This window comes from Fringilla coelebs (genome assembly GCF_963513975.1).
Source record: "Fringilla coelebs genome assembly, chromosome: 9".
NCBI lineage: Eukaryota > Metazoa > Chordata > Aves > Passeriformes > Fringillidae > Fringilla > Fringilla coelebs.
The window spans coordinates 2,334,659-2,361,176 of NC_140067.1; the positions used below are offsets into that span (position 1 = coordinate 2,334,659).

The 26,518-nt window shown below is 43.1% G+C and overlaps 1 protein-coding gene across 1 annotated transcript; it reads right to left on the reverse strand.

Moving 5' to 3' along the window:
• Positions 1-5,014: 5,014 nt before the first annotated feature.
• On the reverse strand, positions 5,015-25,074 carry ATG4C (autophagy related 4C cysteine peptidase). Its single transcript, XM_084211805.1, has 12 exons — positions 25,007-25,074; positions 24,676-24,767; positions 22,317-22,447; positions 21,458-21,541; positions 20,584-20,817; positions 17,840-18,161; positions 15,941-16,011; positions 14,695-14,831; positions 12,463-12,541; positions 11,722-11,798; positions 8,768-8,887; positions 5,015-6,144 (listed from the first exon to the last, which is right to left on the reverse strand). Exons 3-12 carry the CDS (start codon positions 22,390-22,392, stop codon positions 5,974-5,976), a joined length of 1,371 nt encoding a protein of 456 aa, XP_084067931.1. The 5' UTR covers positions 22,393-22,447; positions 24,676-24,767; positions 25,007-25,074; the 3' UTR covers positions 5,015-5,973.
• Between the last annotated feature and the right edge of the window lie 1,444 nt (positions 25,075-26,518).

The window sequence follows — 26,518 nt, forward strand, 5'->3', positions numbered from 1 at the left end:
GTCATGTTTTGCATTTCTAATGCCCCGTGTGCTCCGGAGCACCCCGGTCCCTAAAAACAGAACACAAGTGATCTTACTGATGGCAAGTGTTACACAGCCACAATTAAAATTGCTTCACTATGGCTTCATACCATCTTTTTAAGAGTGAGGACAGTGAATCAATTCTTCTGTTCTTTGTTTACCATCAGACAAGTAACTTTTTCCCATACGGATGGAGGAACCCAAGGCCATGCTCCTTTTAATACAAGAATTTGTATTAGCATGGAAACAACAAACCAATGGTTGCACTGGGAAGGCCAAAAAACTTCATGTATTTGCAAAGGCATGAGCTTGTTGTGTTGAACAAATGCTGTATTTTGTGTGTCCTCACTGCCAGACAGAGACACATCTCACCTGCTCCAGATGTGAACACACCTCAGGTGTTGACCTTGGTCAGGCTGAGATCACAGCCCAGAGCTGAAGCCTCTCTGAGATCAGTTGAAGTTCTGCTCTATGAGCCTTTGAAACAATTCAGTTTTCTGATTTTCCTAATCCATGTCCAGGACTTTGGGTTTGAGTGTTGCAGGTTCCGACTGACGCTCCTGCTCCAGGCTCGCTGTGGGCTGGAGTAGAAAAATGCTTTAAAGAGGGTTCTTTGTAAATGGGGTGATCCCATTGCTGCATGGAGGTTTAAATTCTGGGCTCTGGTGCTCTGCTGAACTCGAGGGAGCGGGGAATGGAAGGAATTACATGAATTTTCAAGTCCAACTCGCAGGAAGTGTGGACAGCACAGAATCCCAAGGGATCCCGGTAAGAGAAGGGATATGCACAGATAAATCCTGGAAAGAGGTGAGTCTCAGATGATATTCCTTCATAGCTTTTACAGGCTGGGACATAGAATTCACCCCTGGAACCAGTCCCTAACTGCAGATTTGGAAGGGAAATTTGCATAAAATCCTTATGGCCCAGTTTAAGGATTGTGCTCCAAAAATACTTCCTTTTTAGTTCCCTTTCTAATAAATACAGATACTCTACTTAAGCACCTCCACAGCTCCTACCACATTCATTTCAGTGCATTTTAATTTTCCTTAACAAGGCTTGACATTTACATTTTAGAAAGAAAATCCTCTCCTATATTTAATTAGGGCACTGATTGAGACAGGATGGCAATAACCTCCCACACTTCTGTGTAAGACAGACCCTCCACCTTGCTCCAGGAGCCAGCACACACCAAAAAACCCCAGGTTTGGGTATCTGCTGTGTGCCATGCAAACAGCACAAAGCTGTGATCACAAACCTCTTTCCCTCCTGTCCTCCCAGTCCTGGGCAGCCAAAAGTGATCCCAGTCCCTTCCATGACCTTGTCCACTGACCCAGCAAGCCGCTGGATGTGGATAATGCCTAAAACATTGACTTTAACAACCTTCCCTTGGGGCACAGGGATTCACAGGCAGGATCAGAGTGAAGGAAAGGAGGAGATGGAGAGCAGGAATAATGTCTGAGTGCTGAGCAGAGCTCACAAAGCCTTGGCTTTAACACACACCTAAACACCACCAGAGCTGGGTGAAAACAGCAAACATTTATTTGTGCATCTCCTTGCATAAATAAAACCCTGCTGATTTGCTTTGATGGCATTTACGAGCACATTTATTCATAAACATTAGAGTGAGCAAGTTTTTATTTGCAGGAGTGTTCATGGCAAACAAAAGCCTCGTGAATCTGGTGTGAATAAATACCAGAGAGCTCTCACTCGAGCAGGGCTGCTGCAGTCATTAAGTAAAGCTCTTTTTACTATTCACACTGTGGATTCAGACAATTACAGCTGCCCGTGGACTGCTTACAAACAGGGAAGGGAACTGTTTATGGAGCTCAGTTCATCCAATTAGGCAGCAGAAGCATCTTGTGAAGACACCAAAGCTCAGGGTCAAACCACGAGTGCCCAGGGCTGGATCCTGACGCCCTCAGATTCCTCTTGGCACCTTTTGGTCAATGCAAATAAGTTAGCAGCATTTAAAAATCCTTTTATGTGATGCTGGCATGGCTTAACCCAGCTGGTGGGAGGCTGTCCCTGTGCTGCTGGAATATTCTGCCAGAGGTTCTGGGTTTAGGGGTAAGGAGCTGAAATGCTGCTGGGTGTTCCTGCCTGGGCTGCACGGCCTCCCATGCAGGGCTGGGGGAATGCACCCCATAATAATCAACTCCAAGGTGGGAAAGGGTCATGAAGTAACCTGGCCTCCTCTTGGAGGCTCCTGATGCTCTGGCCTCCCTGGAAAAGCCCGATGACCTTGCATGAAATGGTTGTGGAAACAGAATGTGGGGAGGGCTGGATTTCAGACCTGCTGTTTGTGTTCCTTTGTGGCATTATTGACCTTTCATAACTCACTGATGGCTGCTTTTCACCCCATCATCCCCTTTAAGAGATTGTCAATAAGGCTGGAAATAAATCAGGTCTCTGGGGCAAGTCCATTTTCCTACTGGAATGAGCAGGGAACAGGAGATCCCTGCCCTGCCTCCACTGGGTACAACTGAACTGCTCAACTGCTTCACACTGACAAAGCTTCTGGGTTTAGAGGAGTGATAAAGCCAAAAAAGCAAAAAAATATGCACAAAAGACAGTGACAAATCAGGTTGGCCCCAGTCTTCCAGCTCTGCTAAAGCCTGAGAAGGAAAATAAATCTTTAAAGAGAGACATCACAAAGGCCCTGGATGGGGCTGGGAGCAGCCTGGGACAGTGGGAGGTGTCCCTGCCCATGGATGGGCACTGGATGGGCTTTAAGGTCCCTCCCAACCCAGACCAGTCTGGGATTCTGGTATTCTATGAAACAAACTTAGTGCTGGTTTCAGTATATTCCCATTTCCAGGCCTTCTGGAAGGTGGGCTGCAGTTCTCCAGGCTCTGTTTCCCTCTGAGATGAGTTGTCTCTACCACCATCAGTAAATCATTCCCTTTCCTAAAGAACCACTCTAGAAACTCCCATTTCAGGAGGAAACACGGGGCAAACCCTTCCAGTCTGACCCTTCCCAAGAGGGCTTGTACCCCATGGAGTCAGAGCAGTGCCCTGGGCTTCTGGAAACTTCTCAGCAATCAGCTGCTGCCTTATCCTGAGTGCCTCGAGGGTGTTTTTCAAGGCTGGCTGGAGATGGGAGAGGCTGCAGAGGAAAGGGGGGTGGTGGCTGGGGGGTTTCCCCATGGAGGAGAGAAATCCCTCACCCTGCAGCCCTGAGCTCCAGGGCAGAAGCAGCACCTCCAGCAGAGCTCTGGGGTGTGATGGGCTTCGGTCACTGCCAGGGAGAGCCAAGGTTTGGAAAACAAGCCTGGAAAGAGCAGGCAGTGTTTCCATCGAGAGCCTGAGCTTGTGCCAAGCTAATGTCAGATATTACAAACACAGAGAGAAAGGTTCCTTGTGAGGAGAAGGGAAATGGCAGAAGGGAGGGAGAGAAAAGGCTCCGAGGGGACAAAGCTCCGAGGCTGCAGCGCTCCTGTTCGGGCTGCCAGGCAGGGGAGCAGTGGGAGATCTGTGGAAGTCTCAGAAGCTTGGCCACTGCTGGCTGTGTGAGTAACTGATGCTCCTCAGGTTTGTGTTTGAAGGCAGCAGCAGCAACACTGATGGCACAAATTAATTGCCTGGTTTTCAGCAGCTCATGCAGACGAGGTAAAGAGAATTACTACACGATTAACATAGTTTCCAATTAAAGTCCCCTGTAGTTACCCAAACCCATTAATTTCTACTAACCTGGTAATTTAACTTGTGTCACCCCTGTACACAAGTGCACCAGGGCATTCTGTGGGCTTGCCTGTGCTTAAACCTTGGACAAAGACCTTGATGAAAATAGCCATGAATTTTTAACAATTATTTGTAGCAGGCTTTAAAGAAAACCCCGCCGTGGTGAACTAAAGGATTTGCTACAATTAAAGGACCCCAACCCAGGAGCTGTTCTAGCACTGCTACTTTTCTTTCCCTCAGTTAGAAAGGGAAAAACTTTCACTATTTAATAAGTTCAAAGATGTTTTAGCCACTACATTTTTTATCCAGTTGGAAAAAGAGAAGAGGTTCCATCCTTCTAGGGAAGTTTGCTGTTGGAATGACAGACCCACATTTTCCTTTTTACCATTTCTGTGCTACAGCTCTTGTAATTCCCTGTGAGAATTTCCATTCCAAGAATTCTGAACCAAAGGCCTTTGGAAGAGCAGCTCCTTTCTCCAGACACAAAAGGCTTGGGGGTCTGTGCATGTGGGATTTTTGAAGGTGAATTCAGGTGGTGGAGTTGTGGAAGAAGGAAAATCCAAGCACCAAGCACAACTTGGTGTCTGATTTCATGTCCACTGCCACCCAAAGGAACCACCCTGAGGCTCTGCCTGATCTTTGCTCAAGCTGCATCTCCTTGTGCTCCACTCACCAGCAATCTTCTCTCTTCTAGCTCTGACATCCACAATTCTCCTCATTTTGACATCTAAATTCCATAAATACGTTGTTTACTCCCTCTTCTGGGCTATTAATGAAAAATATGAAGATCAAGGCAAACATCCTCACACACCTGTTAGTAAAAAGTCACATTATGCCAAATATTAGCAGGATGCAGCAGTGCAGAGGTGACTGATTTAGACAAATAATGTCTGGGGCTTTTTCCCTTGAAAACAAATGAACATTTTGCCTTTTTTGAAGATTAATTAACACATGCAAATGCACTCTCCAGCCCTGACACAGACACAGACCTGGTCTAGTTCTGCCTGAAATCTACCCATTAGTCACTTCTTGCTCATAAAAGTAAAAGGTGCTTTAATGAACAAACATGATGCTTATTATTTGGATCAGCAACACTTGTGCCTCTGTGCCTGAGCAGCACTTAGACCAGGTAACATTTGGTTTACAACACAACAATAAAATCTGCCTTTATTGCAAATAAACAGAGTATTCACCCCTTACAATATTGGTTTAGATGCAGGATTATATTCACTGCTAGAGGATCTAATATTAATATAAAAGGCACATGAACTTCATGTTTTCATACCTCTTTTATTTCCCAAGCAGCGTTAATATGGTTTTTTAAATATTGTATTTACTTTGTTAAAACATGAAACTATTTCTGTACATTTGTTTGCAATCTGAGAACACACACCACCAAATAATCATTTGTACAGCAACAACACGTATCAAAACAAAAAATCATCACAGCCCAGAATTTTCCACATCCACCCCCCTTTGCTTTCATTTAAAAGCTGCTCTGGCAGGAGAAGCCTCACCATTATGGTAGCTGAAACAGGAAACAAACACTGCTCTCTTCTAATAATTGTCTCCAGCTGCTTTGATTGGTTGCAGTTAATATTAATAGTATAACCTTTAAAAATTGTGGGGAAAGGTAATACTTTATCTTCACTCCTCATATTAAGGCTCCAAAGCAAGCTTAATGAGAAACCATTAGAAAGTCATACTGCTAAATAGTATCTTAACTCCCAATTCAGCCTATATAATTATGGCAGGACTGCCAGTGCCAGTGACTCCTGATCCATCAACCTCACCCTTCCAGCAGGAGCTGCTCTGGATGGTGCCAGGGTGGCAGCAGAACTGGGGGAGCCACCCAGCTGGGACTTGTCCCCTTCCCACAGGGACAACTCCAGCTGTGCTGCAGACAGGAACAAGGTGGTCTCCACAGCCCTGGGTGTGCAAAGCCATCCCCACCAGGCAGCCCTGCTCAGGAGTGGCCTGGAATGGCATTTAGGGACTGGCCAGGCACAGCTGGCTCCGAGCAAAGCATCGCCCTTCACTACCACAACAGCACAGACACTCCTCCAGCCAGCAGTGAGCAAAAATCATTAGTACATACATTAGTAACTGACATCTTAAAGACTTTAAACATATAAAACATTATCATCTTTATGAAAATAGACCAATTTCAGTACAGGCTTGCCTTTTTGGGGAAGGAACTCAGGTACATTTTTATAGTTAAAAGGCAAGTGTTCTCCTGGACAGCTGCCGATGCTCTTGTGTAAAATGTCCTTAAAGCAAGACAAACTCCTCTGTACTAAATCTCTTCAGTCTTTTCTTCTCATCCTCAGAGAAAAGGTCATTTTCTTCATGGAGTGGACTGGAAGCAAAGTCATAGTCTCTAGAATGACCCTTGACAAAAGTAAACAGGGGATATTTCTCCTTGGATGAAGATTTCAGCATCTATAATGTAAAACAAACCAGATAAAACATTAATTGGAAATGAAGAAATGCAGCAAGCACAGATATTCACCTGATGATGACTGCCAAGTAAAAAATGCATCTTTAAAATTATCTCATTAGACAAAAGCATTGCACAATCTAAACATTTCCTCCTCCTATGAGATATTTACTTGCCTTTCTCAGGCAGCTGCTAATTTCCTGCCTGCCCCTGGTTTTGAGCACACAGATCACCTGTATGTGCTGTCAGACTCAGTGCATCAAAGAGAAAGATAAAAGGATAAAAGACAGAAGATAAAACCCTCTACAAAATAGTTAATGGCCATAAGGGTCTCCTCAAGCCCAGGTGTGAATTCTGCAGCAACTGAGCATCCTGGGGGGGGATTTTATTGTAGAATCAGCAGGTGCAATAATCAGTGTTTTTATTAGAAGTTCAAACACATTCACCAATGTAAATAAGGCAGTCAGGAGCACGTGGCTCAAACCAGATTGGTGACAGTCACAGGGAACCAGGGGGCTCAAAATCTTTGTTTATAAATAAGAAAACTGAGCATGGAGAAAGGGGGTGTGGGGAATGATAAATACTGAAACAGATCAGCAAAACATCTTTAAGAGCAGATAAATCCCCACTAAATACTGAAAGACATTTCAGCCTTTCAGGGTGTTTTGCTAACTGATTTATTTTTTAATTTGTTTTACTTTTTCTTACCTGCTTAGGAAAAACCAGCCCAGTGCTGCAGTGGCTGCAGAACTACATCAGACTAGAGAGACACACTGTGCAGAACTAAAAATCACTGAGCACCATTTCAGGAGAACAATCAGTCTAAAACAGTAAAAAATCCCCAAAGAGATCTTTAAACAGTAAGGAATATTTCAAAAATGACATTCAGGGGTTGAGGGAGCATTTAAAAAATAAGAAAAAAAAACCCCAATCCCAGTAAAATCCTGGGGTTCCACTGTCTTGTCTGTGTTCAGCTCTACTGAAACTTCCATTTCCACAACTGAGGGAGGTGAGGAAACCCTAAACACAGGAACTGGGCAAGGAAATGCCTGAAAAAAGTCCAGGGGAACCTGGTCAAGATTTGCTTAACTCATCACATCACATCTAAACAGTGACCACAGGGAATCTGAAACTCTAAACAACTTGCCAGTTTCCTAATTTATCTGTCTCTAAACATGTAAGACCATAATGTTTATCCTCAAGGATAAAAGCTAAACCTTATCTCTCAGCTCTTATTACCCAAAAAAGCAGGCAGAACCTGGATTTATTTAGTTCAGCCTCCACAGGGCACACTAGGAATGCACTGAGCTCATGGTTCAAGAGTTACCACACTACAGTTGCAAACAAAGGGAAAAATAACGGAAAAGAAGGAAAACAGAAAGGATGTGAAGGAAAGATTGCAAGATAAATGGATAGAATGTTTCTGACATTGTCCCTGTATCCAAACATTCCCCTCTTTTCAAACTGACACTGCCTGAAGTGTATTTCTAGAAAATAATGTAATTGGTATTAAGAGCTTCTGTCTAAAATACCAGGATAATAACTCCAACACTTGGATCAGTCAAGAGTATTTTCACAAAATGGGCTCAGGAAAAAACTGTACTTAATCCCAAACCTGAAAGAACAGAAATAGGAAAAAGATAACTTCTGATGGAACTGATTTTGTAATGAGATTTTTTTTTTACCATGTTATGACATTCTATGTGACAGAACAGGAAAACATGGAAGAACAGAAACTTCAATATTTAAACTTTCCATGGATCTGCTTAGGAACTTCTACATCTTTAAATCTATTTTCTACCTTTTTGGGTAAGAATCAAAGAAACAACTTCAGCATCAATCAATATCTACTTATTATAATCAGCATTAGGTTTAAAAAAATGCTTTTTTGCTGTAGTACTAATACCACTTCTCAGGACATTCCAAGTGCTGGACAAACATGAATTCCTTGTGCTGCTGTGGTAACTGCTGTGGTTGGAATATCAACATTGAGCCCATCTGCTGCTGCATCCTTTTCACAGAGCATTTTCTGAACCCACCAAACACAGAGCAGCTCACAGAACACACTGGTGATGCTGCATTTCATGCCCTCCCATACTGTAATAACTAAGGAGAAAAAATCTTGATTCCAACGGGACCTAAATGAGTCCAGAGCAGTTTTTCCAGGGGAAGGATGGGGTCAGACAGGTTTGCTGGGTGGCACCTGCTCTGTGCAGCTCAATCCAGAGCCCTGCACCTCCCACCAGGAAAAGCCCCTTGTGCTAGGGAGAAACAAGGAACAATTTGGGTTTGCTCCAACACCTCCCTTCCCCCCGTCCCTGCCCGGGGCCGGGCTGCTCCCCGGCATCCCCCCAGCCTCGCCCGGGCCGGGGCGGCCCCGCTCGCAGGGCTGCAGGGCTGCAGGGACATCGCCACTTCACGAGTGCCACCTCGTGGGCCCGCCCGGCGCCAGCCCCGCGCCCGCAGCCCGGGAGCACCGCCGGGACCGGCACCGGCACCGGCACCGAGCGGCGCGGGATGAATGCCACAAGAGAATCGGCTCTGCCCGGCAGGCGAGGCTGATCCTCTTCCCTTCCCCACCCCCCGTTCTGGCCCAGGGATGGATTCGGGATCTCCAGCACCTACCTTGGTGATTTCTTCAGAAGCCTTCTCAAAGTCCTGCACAGTCCTACAGTAAAATCCTATTGTGCAGCTCGGGTCCATTTTTTTGAAGGACATCTTTTTAGGAGAAGGACAGTGGAATGACTGCAGGTTTCCCAATTAAAAAACACAACACACGGTTACAGCCAGGAATGGCACAGAGCCACGTGTTTACTTTTGTCCCCCCCAACAGCTTTAAAACATCCAATCCCCTGCACCACCTGAATTAAACCCAGCACACCCTTTGGATTTCTCCCACCCCCCCCAAATATCCAAGTGATTCCACCCTTCCCCAGCCGTGTAACACCTCCTGCTGTTCAGGCTGCATTCCCCAAACTTCCCCACACACCAGGTTAGTTTGGAATCTGTCACAGCTCTGCTGCTCCCAGCAATACTTTATGAATATTCCCAAGGCAGAGAAGGTGAATGCTCTTCTGCAAATTGAATTTGTAACAGCTTTTGCACTATCTTACTGCTTTACTACCACTGCCCAGTGCCCCTTCCCTCCCCCAGCCTCTATAAAAGAGACATAATGGAATAAACCAACCTCATGCATTTTCCTTCAGTAAATGAAATGGGTTTGAAAACCCACAAAACACACAAAAGCAAAACCATATTACAATGATCCACAAGTAGGGAAAAACCAAACATGCCCTGCTTTACAAATGGGTTCTTCCTCATGTGAAATCTCCTTCCCTGACAGATGCTGCCCCGCCAGTGCTGTGAGCTGATGCTTTCAGCAGCCCTGCTGTAAGACAAAACAAACACAAAACCCCCTTCCCCACGCTCCTCACTCAGTTTATAAAAGAAAAAAAAAAGTATATTCCATCTACCCTGATTCTGTGGTTATTTATTACAGGAACTGCAGTTGTGGTGAAGCTCTTTGTCCAATAACTGCAATTATTTCCTCACTTGCTCTCAGAGGGAGCCAGTCCCCTCCACTCTGCCTCTAACACAGAGGATGACCCATCATCCTCCCTCTATTAAATCCTTTTTTTTTTGCTAATCACAAAAATCAATCTACAGAAGACAGCACTGGTTCCCAAATCCGAGTGTAACCATCCCTGCAGCAGTTTTACATAATAAAATATATTGTTCTTTCCTGGTGATTACAAACCCAAGAGGTGTTTCTGTAAAACCTCTGCTAAAAAACATCCACCAAGATGATTAGGGCTGTGTCTGCAAGACTGATTTTAGTCACTGCTTTTTCTCCTCACCATTCCAATTTTATAAACAGCAATTGTATTTTTAGTATTAATTCCTGAGTCCTCAAATGCATGAAAAAAAAATAGAAATCAAACCCTGCCTTCCACATCCCACTGCAGCAGGAACCCTGTCCCTACAGTTGTGCAGGAGGTTTAATGCTGCACAAATCACTGCACAACAAAGAGAAGTGGGGAAGATTTTTTTTTCCCCATTCCTCCAAACAAATGGATGCTGGAAGCCAATACAGAGTGGATTGATTTCCAACTTATTCTGGACAATTTGTCAATTTTGAAAATACTCCCTACAGATAAATCTAACAAGCAACTATCCACACTAAGAAAGCAATTTCTGTTTACTTTTGACATTTCTGGACAAAGATATAATACTATTAAATGCAGCAAGCATTAAATTGCAATCTATTTTCCGTCTGCAGGAAAGCATTAGGATGAGACCAAGCCAAGCTGGCAGCTTGCATACCTTCCAAACACAGCTCAAACCTTGGTATTATTTAGAAATTCAGATTAATGCCAGTCTGCAGCACAATTTTGAGGCTGAGTCATAGGAACAGAGCCCAAAAGATGTGTTTTTGTAGCTTGGCCACAGCAGGACCTTAAGGAATTCACTTCAGCTCTGCTGCTCTGTGCTCTTCCCACCTTTTGTCTGGTTTTCCCCAAACTGTAAAATCTTCAGGGGCGCTGGAGCAAAACACAGTTGTGAGGAAAAAGGGGAAGGAGCTGGGTGATCATCCCAGCAGAGCTGGCACTCATCAACTCTTCCTCCAAACATCTCAACAGGGTAAACCTAAAGGCACCTCTAAACACAGCCAAACCTCCTGCCTGGGATATCTGCTGACCCATTTTGCTGCTGTGTTCTTTTGCTTCATTCAGAACCTTCTCATTTCCTAGAGAATCCCCCACTTCTATGTTATGTAACATCTAACTCAAGCACTTTGTTAAGCATAAATAATGACAAACATGAAGTGTTTGCTTTAAGGACTCGACACCAGCCCCGTGCAGACCCTTTGAGATCTTTTATTTATACATGACTAGTTCTCCTGAACATCATTTGATGGGATTTTGCTCCAGCTCTGTTCTGGAGCAGCTGCTGCTGCCCTGGCTGTGGATGCCCCCTCAGAGCTGCTGAAGTTCACCTGAAGTTGGGCACAAGACCAAGGAGAGTTTGTGTGGATGGCCCTGAGGATGTGACTGTGAGTGCTGAGGCCACTGAGCCCTTCCTTGCAGCTCACAGTGTCTTCCCAGGGCAGCTGTAAATTGAGTTCTCTAATCACCTCCTTTAGCTCCACCTATTTCCAGGCTCCTACTACTGAATACCACAGGAATTCTCCCTGATGCTGCTTGCAATTTGAATTTAAAAAAAAAAAAGACCAAAACCACAAACTATCAACCCCAAATCCAAACAGCCTTAAGATCTACGAATATCACCTATTTTCTTTGATGGAAAAATCACTTAAATGAAGCAATCATCTATTTTGGAGATTTTATGATCATTAAAAAGAAAACAGATGAAGATTAATGAAGTAAAAATTAAACCTCCATATTGAGATTTAACCTCTGGTCATTTTTGTTGATTATAGGCCTATAAAGAAGGGCAGGACATTGATAAATAACATGTAACTGTAAAACCATAAAGCTGCAGCTAGCTAGAACAGCTCTAAATAATTAGTGTTTGATTCATATGGGAAGAAAACAGTGCCAGCTCTATATCCATAGTACCTCAAGAGGGAAATCCTTTATGCTGACATCTACAAAAGATTGGCAGTAATGAGGATCCATGTAAATCAAACTGTCATCTGCAAGGACAAAACAGAAGACAAGTAATTCAAAAAACACCTTATTATTACACTGCTTACAATCCAATTTCTATGCAGAACAGCTGGAAAAAAAGCCAGTGAGTAACTGCTTGCCAGGCTGATACTCATTGACTGAAGCATAGGTTTTTGCAGGACAGATTAACTTTTGCATAATCAAATATGCTTGTATAAGCAGAATTTTTATAAAGTGATGAAACTGTCATTTAATTTTTGGTGATAAAATTACTTTTACAAACACACAATTATATTCTGGAGTTTGCATATGAAAAATGTATCGCCCTGCTTCATCCTGACAGCAAGAATATATTGCTTGTCATTTAGGCATCAACTAACACCACTTAAAGCAGGAGAGAGTAAATACCTAAATAAGAACTGCCAGGCAGGAACAGCAAACGCTCCTCAAGTTTGGTGAAACAGATAAATTATGCCTTGTTTATGCAACAAGGGAAATTAAATGTACATTTTACAGAATCCAATTACTCCGTGGGGTAAATGACAAATGGCTGGACTTGGGGAGATGTGATGAATTAATAAGGTGCTCATTTTACTATTTTAATCACGCTATTTCCCACTGATTCAGTATTAACTTCCTAACTCAGAGAGAAAAAAATACTGAGGAGACATAACACAGTCAAACACTAACCTTGGAATCCAGCAAAGTAATAGGATTGCTTGGGTCTGCCACCAATGATGCCAACACAGTATTCCAGGCTTAAAATTCCCTAAAACAAGAACAGGGAATCATTAACATGAACCAAAGTATTAAACTCAATTAAAATATTTGCTCTTTGCTCTTTTAGGCAAATGGTTTTGGTTTTTTTTTGAAGATTGACTCCATGACTTCCTGGGGCTTGACCAAAGTGAAACCACACCAGCAGATACTCCAGAGACTTCCCAAGAGAGAGCCACACATGTTTTTGGAGAGGAGGCAAAATATCATGTCACACATTGAGCACCAGCTCCTCAGCCCAAATATCCCACAGTCCTGAGATTTCCAGCTTGCACACACATTTACATCCTGTGCCCCTGGGACTCCTCCTTTTGCACTCAAACCTGGCCTCAGAGCATCAACTTCTACATCCTGGGCAGAAATGCCAGCTGAAGAGTAATTAACTATGAGGTGCCCCACATCCAGGGAGGAGAGAGAAACAACAGCCAGACCCCATAAACATCCCTGCAGTAGCCTGGGAGGGCAGAGCAACCAGAACCTTCTGAAGGCAGAACTTTTGGGAAGAGGACATTAGTCAGTGTAAGAAGGGAATTTTTCTTTCCACAAAAAGATTGATATTGTCAGACTACTAACACCAAGGCTTCTCAAGAGAAAATCTTCCCTGCTCAGACAAGGATAAAGTCACTTAAAAAGCTCCCCTGAGATGCTACAGAGTCAAATCCAGCATGGTTTACACAGGTTAAGGAAGTGATGGTTATTTAAAATACGAATGAGAAGGTTTCCTGAAAAATCTTCTTTAAAATATAAATGAGAAGGTTTCCTTAGCAAATGCTCTGAGCATCACAGAACATTCAGGCAGATCAGAGGCAAGGGCTCCAAGAGCCAAGGAGGGCAGAGCAGAGAGGGAGCAAAGCTGCTCAGAGTAATGGATAACTGTTTAATCTATGGCAAGCTTCTTGTAAAAGTGAATTATAAAAAATTTATCAATTTTCACCCATAAATATAAAACCCTTTGTAGAAATTACCTCCTGTGCTACATACTAAAATCTGCATTTTTAACTTAAAGCCAGACTCCAAGAAATGTGGTCACTTCTTGGGAACAGTCAGGGCAGACACTGGAGTGACTGATTCAGGCAATTGAGAGCCCTCTTATCTCAGCCTCCATCAGGCTGCAACAGCCTTGGCAAGGGAGCAGCAGGAATCACTCACTGCAGCCAGCTGAAAACGAAAACTTTCCCAAACCAACTGTCTGAAAACACAAGGAAAACAATCAGGGAAATATTTAATAACAATTTAAGTTCATAATAACCTGAAGGCCTTTACCAGTCTGTATACCATGCCAGTAAAAATCAAAATGTTTTCCTGAAATGTTACAGTGAGGAGACAGCCACAAAATAAATCATGTTACAGACTCAGCCTTTGTGTGTGCTCCTACACTGGGGTAATTAAAGATAAACCCAAAATTTAAAGACAGATCAAGAGGAGCATGGACAATGAAATAAAAGCAGCAGGGCTAAGAGAACATGCCCTTCCCTTAGGGGCAGGATTACAGCACATCCTCAGGTATCTGCAGAACCTCTGCTGACAAAACCACAGCACACACCTTCCCCCTCTGCCTCCTCCTCGAGTTTGACTTTTTTCCAGCTCATTTTTATTGTTGTAACTGGCTGCTACTCCTGCACCCCCATCCTCAGAAACATTCATCCAAACAGGGAAAAAACAATTCAGGTAGTGAATAAAAATATCAAATAATTCCATGGGAACAAAGAGACAAAAGAAAACGGGAAGAACAGACAGGCAACAACTTAAAACCATTGGAACCATTTTCTTATTTAAGAAAATAAGAAACAGGAAGGAATGGAGTGTATTTATATTTTAAAATGCTGCCTGATCCTTAGTTACATATGCTATTAGAGTCCTGCTAGATTAAATTACCATTTGTAATTTGAGGCACTGCATGAATGTCTTTTCAGGTGGCTGCTGGAGGAGCAGGACAGTTATCCCTGCTTTACCAAGGGACATCATGTGCTCTGCAATTATGTCTGATCTTGTAATAGGGAAATTTCAAATCTGTAAAGTCAAACTTTACAACCTTCAACTGTAAAATCCCTACCACAGTTTAATGGGGAGAATCACCCTCGTGAAGTTGCTTTTCATATCCCCTTGTGCTACTCTTTGAAAAATGATTGAACTCTCATTTCCTACCTTTACAAACTCCAGGTAGTCTGTGTTTGTTCTCTCTCCACCGAGTCTCACAGGAACCAATATAATTACAGCTTTTGTGCCTGCTTTCCCAGAATCCACCAACGAGCACTGCCTGTCAATAACATCCGAGCTGTAGACTGAGACACACAGAAACATTCACATTTCAAACACAACCTCCAGGTTTCAGAGACACACCCCCAATGTGGCAAACTAGAACTGCAGCCCTTCCAAACCTTGCTGTCCTCCCAAAACACAGCCCAGGTGTCGGAGCCCTGGCTGCTGAGAATTTTGGGCTTTCTGTGCTGCAGGCACTGACCCTCAGGAGATCACTGCATTTCACCTGAGGCCATGGAGAAGGCTTCTAAAATTGAATTACAGAACTAGAATTATAGGTATGTAGTTTGAATAGAAGTGTGTAATACCACATGGTGAAAAAGTCACAGTTTTAGAATATAGTAATATATATATGGCAAGACAGAGGTTTTAGAACAGTAGCTAGTCTTCATGAGTTTAAGTCATATTGTGTAATTATATTAAAAAAGTCCACATTATGAGGCACAGGTAGTTAGTTATTAAGTTAAAAGTAAAAATAATTTAAGTATCATTTCTTAATTAGACAGCTTATCCTTAAAAAAACTAATAAAAAGAGAGCTAAAACTCCATTTTTAAATTGTTAAAGTACTATAGAACTCACAATTTATAAGACTGTAATATAAATAAGAATTAATAAATATCTAAATCCAAACAAAAAATACAATCTCCCACATTTAATCCCAACCTTAACAAAGAAAAAACAAAACCAAAACAACACCCAGATGACTCAGAACCAGTGCTGAGCCTCCTCACCCCCAGCAATATTTTGTGGAATGGGAATTGCTGCTGCTGAGTTGCAATGCCAAGGAAATGCAGAAGGGATAGGGCAGGAGAAAGCCAATAAATATTTATTGCTGCATATAAACTTCTAAAAGGAATAATTAAAACTTGAAAGCTTCCAACTAACAGAAACATCTACATGTAAAAGGAGAAGAGGCAATAATTGATTTGCTGATTTGGAATTCCACTCTAAAATACCAAACCAGCAATGAACAATCTGCACATCTCAAGAACCCCTTTGTCTACATAATCTCAATTTTGTGGATCCACTTCATTGGGATTTTTTTCCCTTTAAAACTCTGTTGTTAAGTGCTAACTGAAAAGCATAAAAAGCATTTTAAATGTTTGCAAAAATCTACAAAATCACAGTTACCTGTACAATCCTGGGCAACATAGACTGTTACTCCTTGCAGCTCAGGGTCTCTTGCTTCTTCAACAGCTTTTCTAAGTACAAACACAAAACTATTCAGCTTACCATTCATGAAAAAAAAATTAACAATAAACAAACAAATTATTTTGGTTTTTTAGGAACAGGTTGATTTTAATTGTTTGTGATAGGAATTTTTTGTTTGTTTGGGTTTTTATAGGGGTTATTTTGGTTAATTCAAGACACCTTCCCTTCCTGATAAACACAGGTGGTGGGGTGGGATTTTTTATTTGTTTTTAAACACCAGATACCAAGATCCAGCCTGCAGCTTCCATGGATGTAGTGGCACCACATTTTTCCCAAGCCAAGATGACAATGTCTGGCTATTTAGAAGAAACAATGAAACCCACAAAAACAGGCCCCAAATCCCACAATAACTTACAATGAAATTCATATTCATTACTTTATTTCTTTCTGTTTATAACCATTTTCTGTCATGTATATTGATTATAAAGGCTAAGTTTGCTGACAAAAATACTATTTTCAATTCATCAGATCTCTTTATTTGACCTCAGTTCATCTAACAAGCCACGAATTAGCACCTGGAAATAAAAAGTCTCACCAAAACTTTCAAAAAGATAATTATAATATTAGACTCTCTTCAAAAGAGCAACAGACCTACAAAGTAAAAAGAAAATCCATGCTGATAGTCAGAACCATGGTCATTTATCAAGGACAACATTTGCAAAGAAAGGGAACTGTTGAAAATCAAGGATTTACCTTTGATTTCAAGCACCACCTGCATGAAATGGTCACTATCCCTTTATTCCCCACTCCATTTTGAGGAGGGGTTTAATGCAGCCATTCCCAAGTTATGAAGGAGCTGGACATTGTTAGTGCTGCTGCAAGAGAGAAAGCTCCAGGAAAGGAAACCTCTGCAGGGCTGGAAATCACCCCTGGGGGAGTGGTGAGTGTTACTCTGCACCAAACCCCCCTGCTCCCATTAGGGAGACAAATAATTTAACAGAAAATTTATTAAAGCAAGCAAAAAATTCTGACTACAAAAAAATATATATAAGACTACAAAAAACCCCCAAAACATTCAAAGAATTGGATATCAAGGCTCACAGTCTGGAGAAATTTGACTTTCGACTTTTTTTTTTTTTTAAACCACGCTGAATGTCACAGACCCTTTACTTTTACTGGGATATAATTATAATATTAATAGTCCCATACATTTACAGTTTCACAAGAATTTGATGTGTGCAAAGAAATGCTGAAAACATCAATTTTAGCTCTGACATTTCATTACACTATCAGTACATTACAGCCCCCAGGTTACAGTATAAAAAAAAAAATCTCTAATGTTATGCATGTTCCAAGGTTGAAAGAGTGGTTAGTTTTTAGAACATTTCACTAAATGCAGCTCTACTCAAAAGGGTTTGGGAGAGATACTTGGGATTCTACAAGGAAACAGGAATGTTGTGTTTTATCCTGAAATAAGATCCACAAAAGCTCAGCAATTCAGTTCCTGCACCTGCTGCTGTTTCCCTTCCTGCCTATGAAAAAGCTCTGGAATTGCTCCTGATATGGGTGTTTTACAAAGCCAATAATGAACACTTTGCTGCTCAATTAGGCTGAAGACATCTCAGGACACTCAGAAACGCTTCTGTGTGATGTGCCAAAGGGAAGGAACGGAGAACTGAAGGTGTTTTACCTCAAAATGTACCAAAGGGAAGGAGCAGAGAACTGAAGGTGTTTTACCCCAAAATGTGCCAAAGGGAAGGAGCAGAGAACTGAAGGTGCTTTACCTCAGAATGTGCCAAAGGGAAGGAGCAGAGAACTGAAGGTGTTTTACCTCAGAATGTGCCAAAGGGAAGGAGCAGAGAACTGAAGATGCTTTACCTCAGAATGTGTGCCACCACGGCGGGCCCGTACCAATCCCCCGCCATCTTCCCGGACTTCTTCCCGTACTCTATCAGCTGGTGCAGCCCAAAGGCTGCCAGGGGGGAGTCACCAAACCAGGAGATGATTTTCCTGTGATAAAGCTCGTTCCTCCTCTCGGTGACATCCCAGTCCCTGCGGGCAGGGGGCCGGGCCAGGACCTTGGGGTCCCTCTCGGCCGTGAGCGACGCCTCGAAGGAGGCCGTGAGCTTCCTCACGGTGCTGCTGGTCCAGGACTCCGAGTCACAGCTGTCCATGTCCAGGGCTTCTGGCCACACCCAGGCTGCAGCAGGAAAAGGGAAAATCCACATTAAACATTGGTTTTATGGCATAATTAGCAAAGCACTTCCCTTTGTCCCCCACGCTCATTGAAGCGATTGTGTTTTACATGGCGCTGTTAACAGGTGAACAAAGAATTCTAGAAGAGCAGGATTTGCTTTGATTTTCTGGTGACCATCCCTGTCAGCTGAATAAACAAGATATACCTAATTACAGGTTAGAACTCTCTTACATATTAAATACATGAATGTTGCTTTAATACTATCCAAAAACCTTTTATCTGTGTCAAACAAGAAGTTTCAAAAGTTCTTAATTCTTCTTATTTTTCAGTTATTAAAAAACCAGGCAGACCTGAGGAATTATTGATGTAAAAGCAAACATTTCTTCCTGGCAAAATGGCAAAGGAGATCAGCAGAAAAACAGGCAGGCAGGATTTTTTAATTCACTAAATTCACTCATTCCTTCAGATGACAAGGCAAACTCGTTTAAATATCATTCCATATCTTCAGTCTGCTTTTCCAGCTGAAGGATTCCCTATGGATGAAGCATCCCACACAGCATTCCTCCTACAGAAGGGGATTCAGCAGGCCCAGGAAGATGCCTGGAATTCTCCCCCAATTCCAGCAAGTACTCCCAACACAGAGCCAGCTCAGTGTAACATCCTCCCAGGCCCTGCTGTTCTGGGCTCTCAGCTTCACACTCCAGCCAGTGTCTCAAGCACAGGCATTTCAAAGTGAAAGTTCAAATTTAAAATCAAAACTCATTCCCAACAACATCCAGCAATATCTGGAACATTCCACATGGCAGTGGAAGTGTAAATATCTCAGCTAGAAACTTCAGGCAAGTTTTGCTTCCTAACAGAAACAACACCATTAAAGAAGAACAAAAACATCTCTGGGAAAAGAGTAAACAGCCATGAAAAACTTCCTGTAAACATCTAAATATGTTTCCAAAGCTGCCCAGACCTCATAAAAAGCTTTTCAAAAGAAAATTCACCAGCTGTCAGAAGACCAAGTGAGGAGCAAAGCAGCCCAGCAAGACCATCCCTAGCCCATCTTTCTGTGGATTTGGATTGCCACAGGAACAAGAGCACTCTGGAATCACCCCATCATCTTCCAAATTAGGATACAAGGGGGACACACAAGGAATTCTTCGGAACCATGGATTTTAAAGAGAGAAACCTGAGGCTTTTTTGTTTGGGGTTACTTCCAAATGAGCCATTACACACTCCTGCTCACAGGGAGTCTTCTGGGCAGGTCTTGAATTTAAATGTATGTATAAGAAGAGTGATATTTAAGGGATTTGTGTTCTCAGCAGAAGTATTTACACACTTCTTGATATGTGCAGTCAGTTGAAAGAGATAATGAATGGTTTCTAAGTTAAATATCTACAGCCAAAGGCACATTCACCGAGCCAACCCCACAGCTCAGTCCTGACATTACCAGAACAGAGACTTTGTGATGCAGCTGGGCTGGGACCTTGCTCCCAGCTTCCATCAGAGCTGCACAGCCAGGGCAAAGTGTGATCAAAGCAGGCTTTCAGAAGCATCTTCTGCTGAAGTGATCCTGAGAGCCCACAGATGGCTGAGGAAACAATGCACTGTGTTCTCTCAACCCCCCCAGCGGCTCCAGGCCCGTGCCTTGGCTCATTCTGGAGCAAGCAATGGATGATTGTTATGAAAGGGACTGGCAATGGGATGGAAAGAAAAGGTGTTTAACTCTGCCAGCCTAAAATACCTCTCTGCAGGACATGGCTCAGCCTGGAAGAATGAGGAGGACATGGACACTCAGCCCAGGACAGCAGAAAATGTCCCACAGCTCCTAAAGCTTCAGCTGGCTGTGACTGAGGGAGGACTTTGAGACAGACAGTGGTAAGGAAAAAAGGGAAGTTCCTCTCTAAGCACACGGGGGGAAGGGAAAGAATGACACAGTGAACATTTCCACAAAGAGAATGATGTATTGAAGTTAGATTAGGATCCTTCTAGGAACTCCATATATTAACACCAGAAGAAATTCAATAATGGACAACTTTAGAACTGATAAAAGAACATCACTTCTGCCATAGCCCACAGCTATGGGCTGGGAAACTCACTTCTACATCTGGAGTTCAAGAAACAATCAAATTTCCAGAGAAGTGGGCATGTGCATGGGTAAGAACACCCAGCCAGAGGGATCACACTTTTGTGATGTATTAACTCACACTTGGATACTGGGAACTCCACAGAAGTTGGCTTTGGCACACTTTGGTTCTCAGAAATGGAAGGGCAGGACAGCCCAGTCTCTGTGCAATGGGACACAATTCCAACAGGAGTGAGGAGCCCACAACCAAAACCAGCTGGCCCTTCATATTTGGGATAAAAAAAGGCCATTTTGGTCCCTACAGAATGCCTGTGCTTATGCAAACACAGATCTTCTCTCCTAACTCACCTCTCCCAAGGAAATGAAGCATCAGCCCCTGAGCCAGCAGCATCTGCCCCGTTCTGAGCGTGCAGCCCCAGCCACAGTCTGTGGTCAGAGCAGAGCCCTTGATCTGAGGGAACTCCTCCCTGTAGGTCAGCCAGATCCTGGAAATGAAATCCTTGCGGAACTCCTCGACGTTCCCCGAAATCTCGGTGCTGATTTTATCAAAATTGGACCCATCTGTAGAGAGCTCCCCAGACTCTGCAAGGCAAAGCACAGTTTAAGCTCTAATTAATTTGTTATGGCACTTCTGTTATTAGAAAGCAAGTAACAATTATCAAATTTAAATTTACAAAAAATTCACAATTGCTTCAAGTAAAACAAAGGAAAATTGGAAGGCAAACCTAACAGAAATGTGCCAGTTAAAAAAAAAAAAGAAAAAGAAAAATCAAAAGAAGCATGCAGTCACCACTGTGCCAGTGGAACCACTGACCTGCAAGTAAGTGCTTAATTCACCCAACTGTGAATGGTCAAATAAAGAGAGAAACTTAAAAAACTGCACACTGGAAAGTGATAAGAAAGGTGTTGGTGCAGTGACCCTGATCAGGCCTTGTCACTATTTCCATCAGGAGTTTGTAGAGAGCAAATCTCCAGTTGATGGTAAATGAAGTGCAAATTACAACACACATTTTTACAGAAAACACAAGGTTTTGGTGTAAAATCTGAATAAAGCAGGTGAGGACGGGCTGCATTAGAGGTGGACATTTAAATGAGTATTTTCTAAGCTTTTCATGTTTGCATTTTGGATTTGGTTAATTGTTAATGCCAGTCTTTCTAGAAGATTAAAGCCACCTTATTCCTGCTGAGGGAGACTGGAATGAGCAAAGAGCTCTGTACTCACCCTCAGTTTTGAAGTGGTAACACCTTCCCAGCAGAAAAACTGGAGAGTTCCTACTGAAGTAAGTTTTTGTTTTCAACACCCAACCTAAAACAGATGCAAAACAAATACAAATTTGTGACTGAACTTTCCAAAAGGAAATGCTGACAGCATCTGGTTATGCCAAAGGTAACCCTTGAAAGGGGAATAAAAAAAAAAAGCATTGATATTGGGTTTTGGTCTCATTAAAAATCCTATAAAAGGTATAATGGTTTCTATTCCCTTTCAACCATGTGACAGCCTCAAAGAAAGGAGAAAAAAAAGTATCTTTTCATCTTGTCAGACATCTCCAAAACTCAACTATGATTAATAAAGTTTATCAGAAATCTGGTGGTAAATCTGAGCAACCTCAGTCCTAAAGAGAAAGCAGAAAAATCAAGGACAGATTAGTAAAGGGCACCTTTGAAAATCTGGTTGCTCATAAATAAACTATTGATGTTCAGCTGTGGAAAAATGTTACTCAAGGGTAGATTCTTCAGTGGAGTCTGTATCTCACACAACATCCTTTTTTCTATAAAAGCATATTTATAAACAAAATAAATCTCTGTACAGATGATTCCATACAATCCCTGTTTAAAAGCCTATGCAAATTCTGAGTAATTTACAGAATATATTTACTGCCTCCAAAAGAAGTAATTCAAAATGAAGTTATGCAATATTTATTTGAAAAAATGAAAAGCTAAGGAAGTTAAGCTAAGAAAAAATTGTTACAAGGGCCATATTGCATTTGTAGTATTAATTAGTTATGATTCCATTCATGCCAACAAGAAACACTCCATTCCTTTTAACGAGGACAGATCTCACCACACTCTGCTCCACTTACTGTATTTCATGTTGTGCCATGCAGACATAAACTTTGATTTGATCTTTTCTACTTCATCTGTCCCCGTGGCCTCCATATTCAAATTCCAGAGAAAAAGCCATCGCTGTCTTGTGAGGCTTTCAGTTCTGCTGCTGCAAAAACCAAAATATAAACACTAAGCATCCCCCACTCAGGCACTTAAGCCCAACACGGCCAGAAACAGCAATAAACTCACAGAACCCTCCACCACCAGGCACTGAGAAGCAATCCCGTGTCCCATGAATAAGTAATAAAATAATTTAATTCCAAATATACACCAATAAAAGCACTACACAAAGCTAAATAAAAGATAATGCTCTCCAGCAGCTCTGCCTCGTACCACGAACTGCTCCAGAGCACAAAACCTGTGCTGGCACACGAGCACACTCATTTTATCAGCAGTGAGATGAAGAGCTGACATGCAGCCCACTAAACAGAAAAGATGCTGTCCTTTTCTGCTGAAGAGAAAACAAAAAGCACTTTTTGTGTTAAAATCTACCACAGTGCAGGCTAATTTTGTAAAGACTCCAGATAAATTTTCCAAGGAAATGCACCTTTACAGGCTCTTTCTGTAAGACAAGACAGATTTCACCTTAAAAGCAACCTGAACTGGTAACAACTGGTAATAAATACATAAATAAATAAATATATAGGTAATTGGTAATACCTTTATCCCTGTTTCTAAGAAATCTGGGAAAATGGGACAGAAGCCCCTCCACAGCCCAGCTGCCCCATTTGTAACAGGAAGTTTGCTGTAATTAACAGAACTTCCTTCACCATGTGTATTCTGTCAGTGGATCACCTGGAAATACCTGACACAGAAAGTTTCTGGATGGTATTTGGTGGCCCAAACCCTTGCACAGAGAGATGGAAAATTAAGAGCTCCTGCTTCAACAGCAGCTCTTGTGGGACATCAAAAGCTGATCAACAGTGGGACATCACTGCAACTTTCACAGAATTTTTATCTAAGTTCTGACAGTACCAGCTGACATGAGCAACAGTGAACCTCCTCATTTAATTAATAAACTTGGGCCAGGAAAAAGCCTCCTTGCTTTAAAAGAAGTATCTAGAACTGTATTTACCTTTCCATGTGCTATTCTCCACGGAACAGGGATCAAAAGCAGGACAAAGATTTAACTGGGTCACTTCTCTCCACTGGGAACGAATTTTAAGTAAACCCAATCAGTGACGGTGTAATTAAGGAGAGGGTGAAAATGTCAGGGTGGCAGCATCACCTGAGGGTACTCACACAGATCCCTCTTTGGGGATCTGCAATCTGCTGCCCAAACCACCCCTAGCACACTTTACCACTACTCTCTCATATTATCTCATAAAAATCTGATTTTTGACAGAAAAAGAAGCAATGCCAATTCACAAACACAAGGGAAGGCTGAGGTTCTCCTAGTGAAAATAACAAGTGTACATCCCTGCTGTGATTAGCCTTGTGTTAAACTCGGGAAGGAAGGAGAATTTCAAGCTGGGTTTTAACCTCCTGCCTTTTACCCCCCTCTTTTTTCTTTAGGAAAGAAAGGAAAGCCTGACTGTATCACCAGCTCTAGACAGCAAAGTGGCAAAATGAACTTTTTCAGGAGGAGTGTTTGGTCCTGTCTTCCTTCACATAATCCATCAGCAACAACCATTTATCCAGACACTACTGATTGCCTTAAAAACCAATTCCTATAAAAGCTTCCTCTGGCTAAAATTAGAAATGAAACAAACTCTACAGTCCTGAAAGGGCCTGAAGACAAAATTATGTAAATGAGAAAGAAGCTAATTTTCTTTTTAAAGACAATGGTCACCACAGCAACATTTATCTTTCCTCCTGGTACATTTCTTCTCTGACATTATGCTAAAGATGCAGAAAGGGCTTCCAAGAATGCTAACACAAGCCAGGTATAATTTTTTCATGGGGAAAACACAGGTTTTTGCCATCAGTGCAAGAAATCATCAGTAAGAGTTCCACCGACATAAACAGAACAGCATCGGGACAAGGTCCCAGGAATATTAAAGCCAAAAGGCTCGAATATCAAATCACCAAAGCGAACGGTTTCATCCCGAAGTTGCCCGATTTCTGAAGTTGTTCAGAGGATGAAGTTCCCTCGGGGAGCAGCAGGACCGGGCTGGGACCGAGCCCAGCTGCGGAGCGCCCGCGGGGATCCTGCCGGGGAGCGCCGGGCGCTCCGGGACGGGAACCCCCGAACCCCCGACAGAGCCTCTGTCTGCACAAACAGCAGGAAAGCAACGCGAGCGGCCGCGAACACCGCAGCGGGAAGGATGAATGAAACCTCGATGGGGTAATTATAAGATAAATGATCTCCTATTAACTAATTTTCATTTGTACCTCGGAGGAGCCCGGAGCGGCAGCGGCGACAGTCAGCGGCACCCACACGGAAGAAGGACGGCGAGCAGCGGCCCGAGGTCATTTCTGAGGCGCTGCAAACACATTCGAGGGCAGTTAGAAACGCTACGGGGAGGGCGGCTCGCAAAGAAAACCCGATTATTCCTCAGTCCTGCAGCAAGCGCGGAGCGCTTCGCCCGGCAGGACTCGCAGCCGAGCAGGAGCTCGCAGGCACCGCGGCGAGGGGCTCGGCGGCTCCCTGCCCCACAGGACACGGCCGCGCCCGAGCCGCCGCCGCGGAGAGCCCGTCCCGCCGCCGCCGCCCGCCGCTCACCCCTCACGGAGCCGCCTCCGCCATGCCCCGGGCTGCCCGAGCGGCGCGGCCTCCCGGCGCTGCTCCGGCCGCGGCGCAGCGGCGCGCGAACTACAACTCCCGGCGGGCACCGCGGGGGAGCCGCGACGCGGCGAGATGCAGGGGGCGCGCAAGGCACGCTGGGAAGTGTAGTCCGGAGGGAGAGCGGCTGGGAGGCGGGAGGGAGGAAGAGGACGGAGGAAGAGGAGGGAGGAAGAGGATGGAGGGAGGCGGCGGGGCCGCGCCGCGGCTGGAAGCGAAATCCCAGCCCGGAGTCTGCGGCTGTCCTTTCACAGCGCTTCTCTCTTTGCTCGGGTGATTTTGAGAGGGGCCTGGTTTTGTTTGATTTTTTTTTTTTTTGGTGGTTTTCTTTGGGTTTAGGCTTTTTTTTTTTTGTGCGTGTGGGGGTTTTTCGTGTGGTTTCCTGTTTGGTTTAGGTGGTTCTGGTTTTTGTTTTTTGGGGGTTTTTTTTGTGGGCTTTTTGTTAGTTTTGTTTTTGCTTTTGTTTTTTAATTCCATGTCTTTTGATATCTCCACAGCAAAATACTTCTAATATCTCCAAACTTCCTGAAGGATCCAATTTCCAGCCTAAATACCCAGCCGAGTGTGCTCTCCTTTATTTCCTCTCTTAAAGTCCCATCAAAACCACTGCATCTCCTCTCACTCTCCTGAGGGGTTTTTTAGTTTTTTTTTTTTTTTTTTTAAGTGTTTTGTAAAGTAGGTTCTTCATTAATCTGTTTGTCTTAAGCTGCTTAAAAATACTCATTGGCTGGATCGGGAGCCGAGCTTAAAAAAAAAAAAAAAGTGCAGGATTTGTGGAGGATTGAGTTGAATTTCTCAGCTGTCTGGAACTGGCATTAGTGCTCAACATCCTAAGATCCCAATATTCCTGCTTTACCTGGTACTCACCAGCCCAATTTTGGGTTCATGAAGCAAAGTCATGTGGGTTTTGTTTTTTTTTTCCATTTTGTGATTTTACTGCCTTCTGCTGGTCAGAGATGATCAGGCTAAGCTTAATTTTTTATCATCAGCACATGATCTAAAATTTAGCTGCGGTGCAAATGCCAACAATAGATGCTTTGTGTATTTCTTGGTGTTTTGGACTTTTTTTCCTGCAGCCTCATGGATATATTTCACATAGGAGGGTTGATCAGTAAAGAGGATTGTAGGTTTTAATGTGCAGACTACATCTTGTTCCAGAAGTCACTGTTGGCCTGCAGTGGGGATGTAGCAGATCACCTTTCTAATCCTTCCCTGCCTTTCAGCTCCCTGCTTGCCCTTTGCTCCCAAGATAGAAAAAAAAAAAAGATTTAAAAATAAAAACCCTGTTGCTGTTTGCATGAACTCATAAAACTGGGAGAGTGCAGAAAGAAAGAGGCCTGCTGCCTGCAGAATTTCATGATCTGTTCTAGGAATTATAGTTGTTTAAAGTTTTATCTTTGCTTTTATTCCCTGAGACAGAGATGGATGTTCTTGTCTGTCTGTGTAGGGGCT

What these genes read in the sequence shown, in the direction of transcription:
- ATG4C (XM_084211805.1), bottom strand. Translation starts at nt 22,392, where the DNA reads ATGGAGGCCACGGGGACAGATGAAGTAGAAAAGATCAAATCAAAGTTT. An exon ending in GTGGTGGCACACATTCTGAG is followed by an intron (nt 16,012 to 17,839) that starts GTAAAGCATCTT and finishes GTTTGTACTTAG; the next exon opens with AAAAGCTGTTGAAGAAGCAA. An exon ending in TTACTTTGCTGGATTCCAAG is followed by an intron (nt 11,799 to 12,462) that starts GTTAGTGTTTGA and finishes TTGTCCTTGCAG; the next exon opens with ATGACAGTTTGATTTACATG.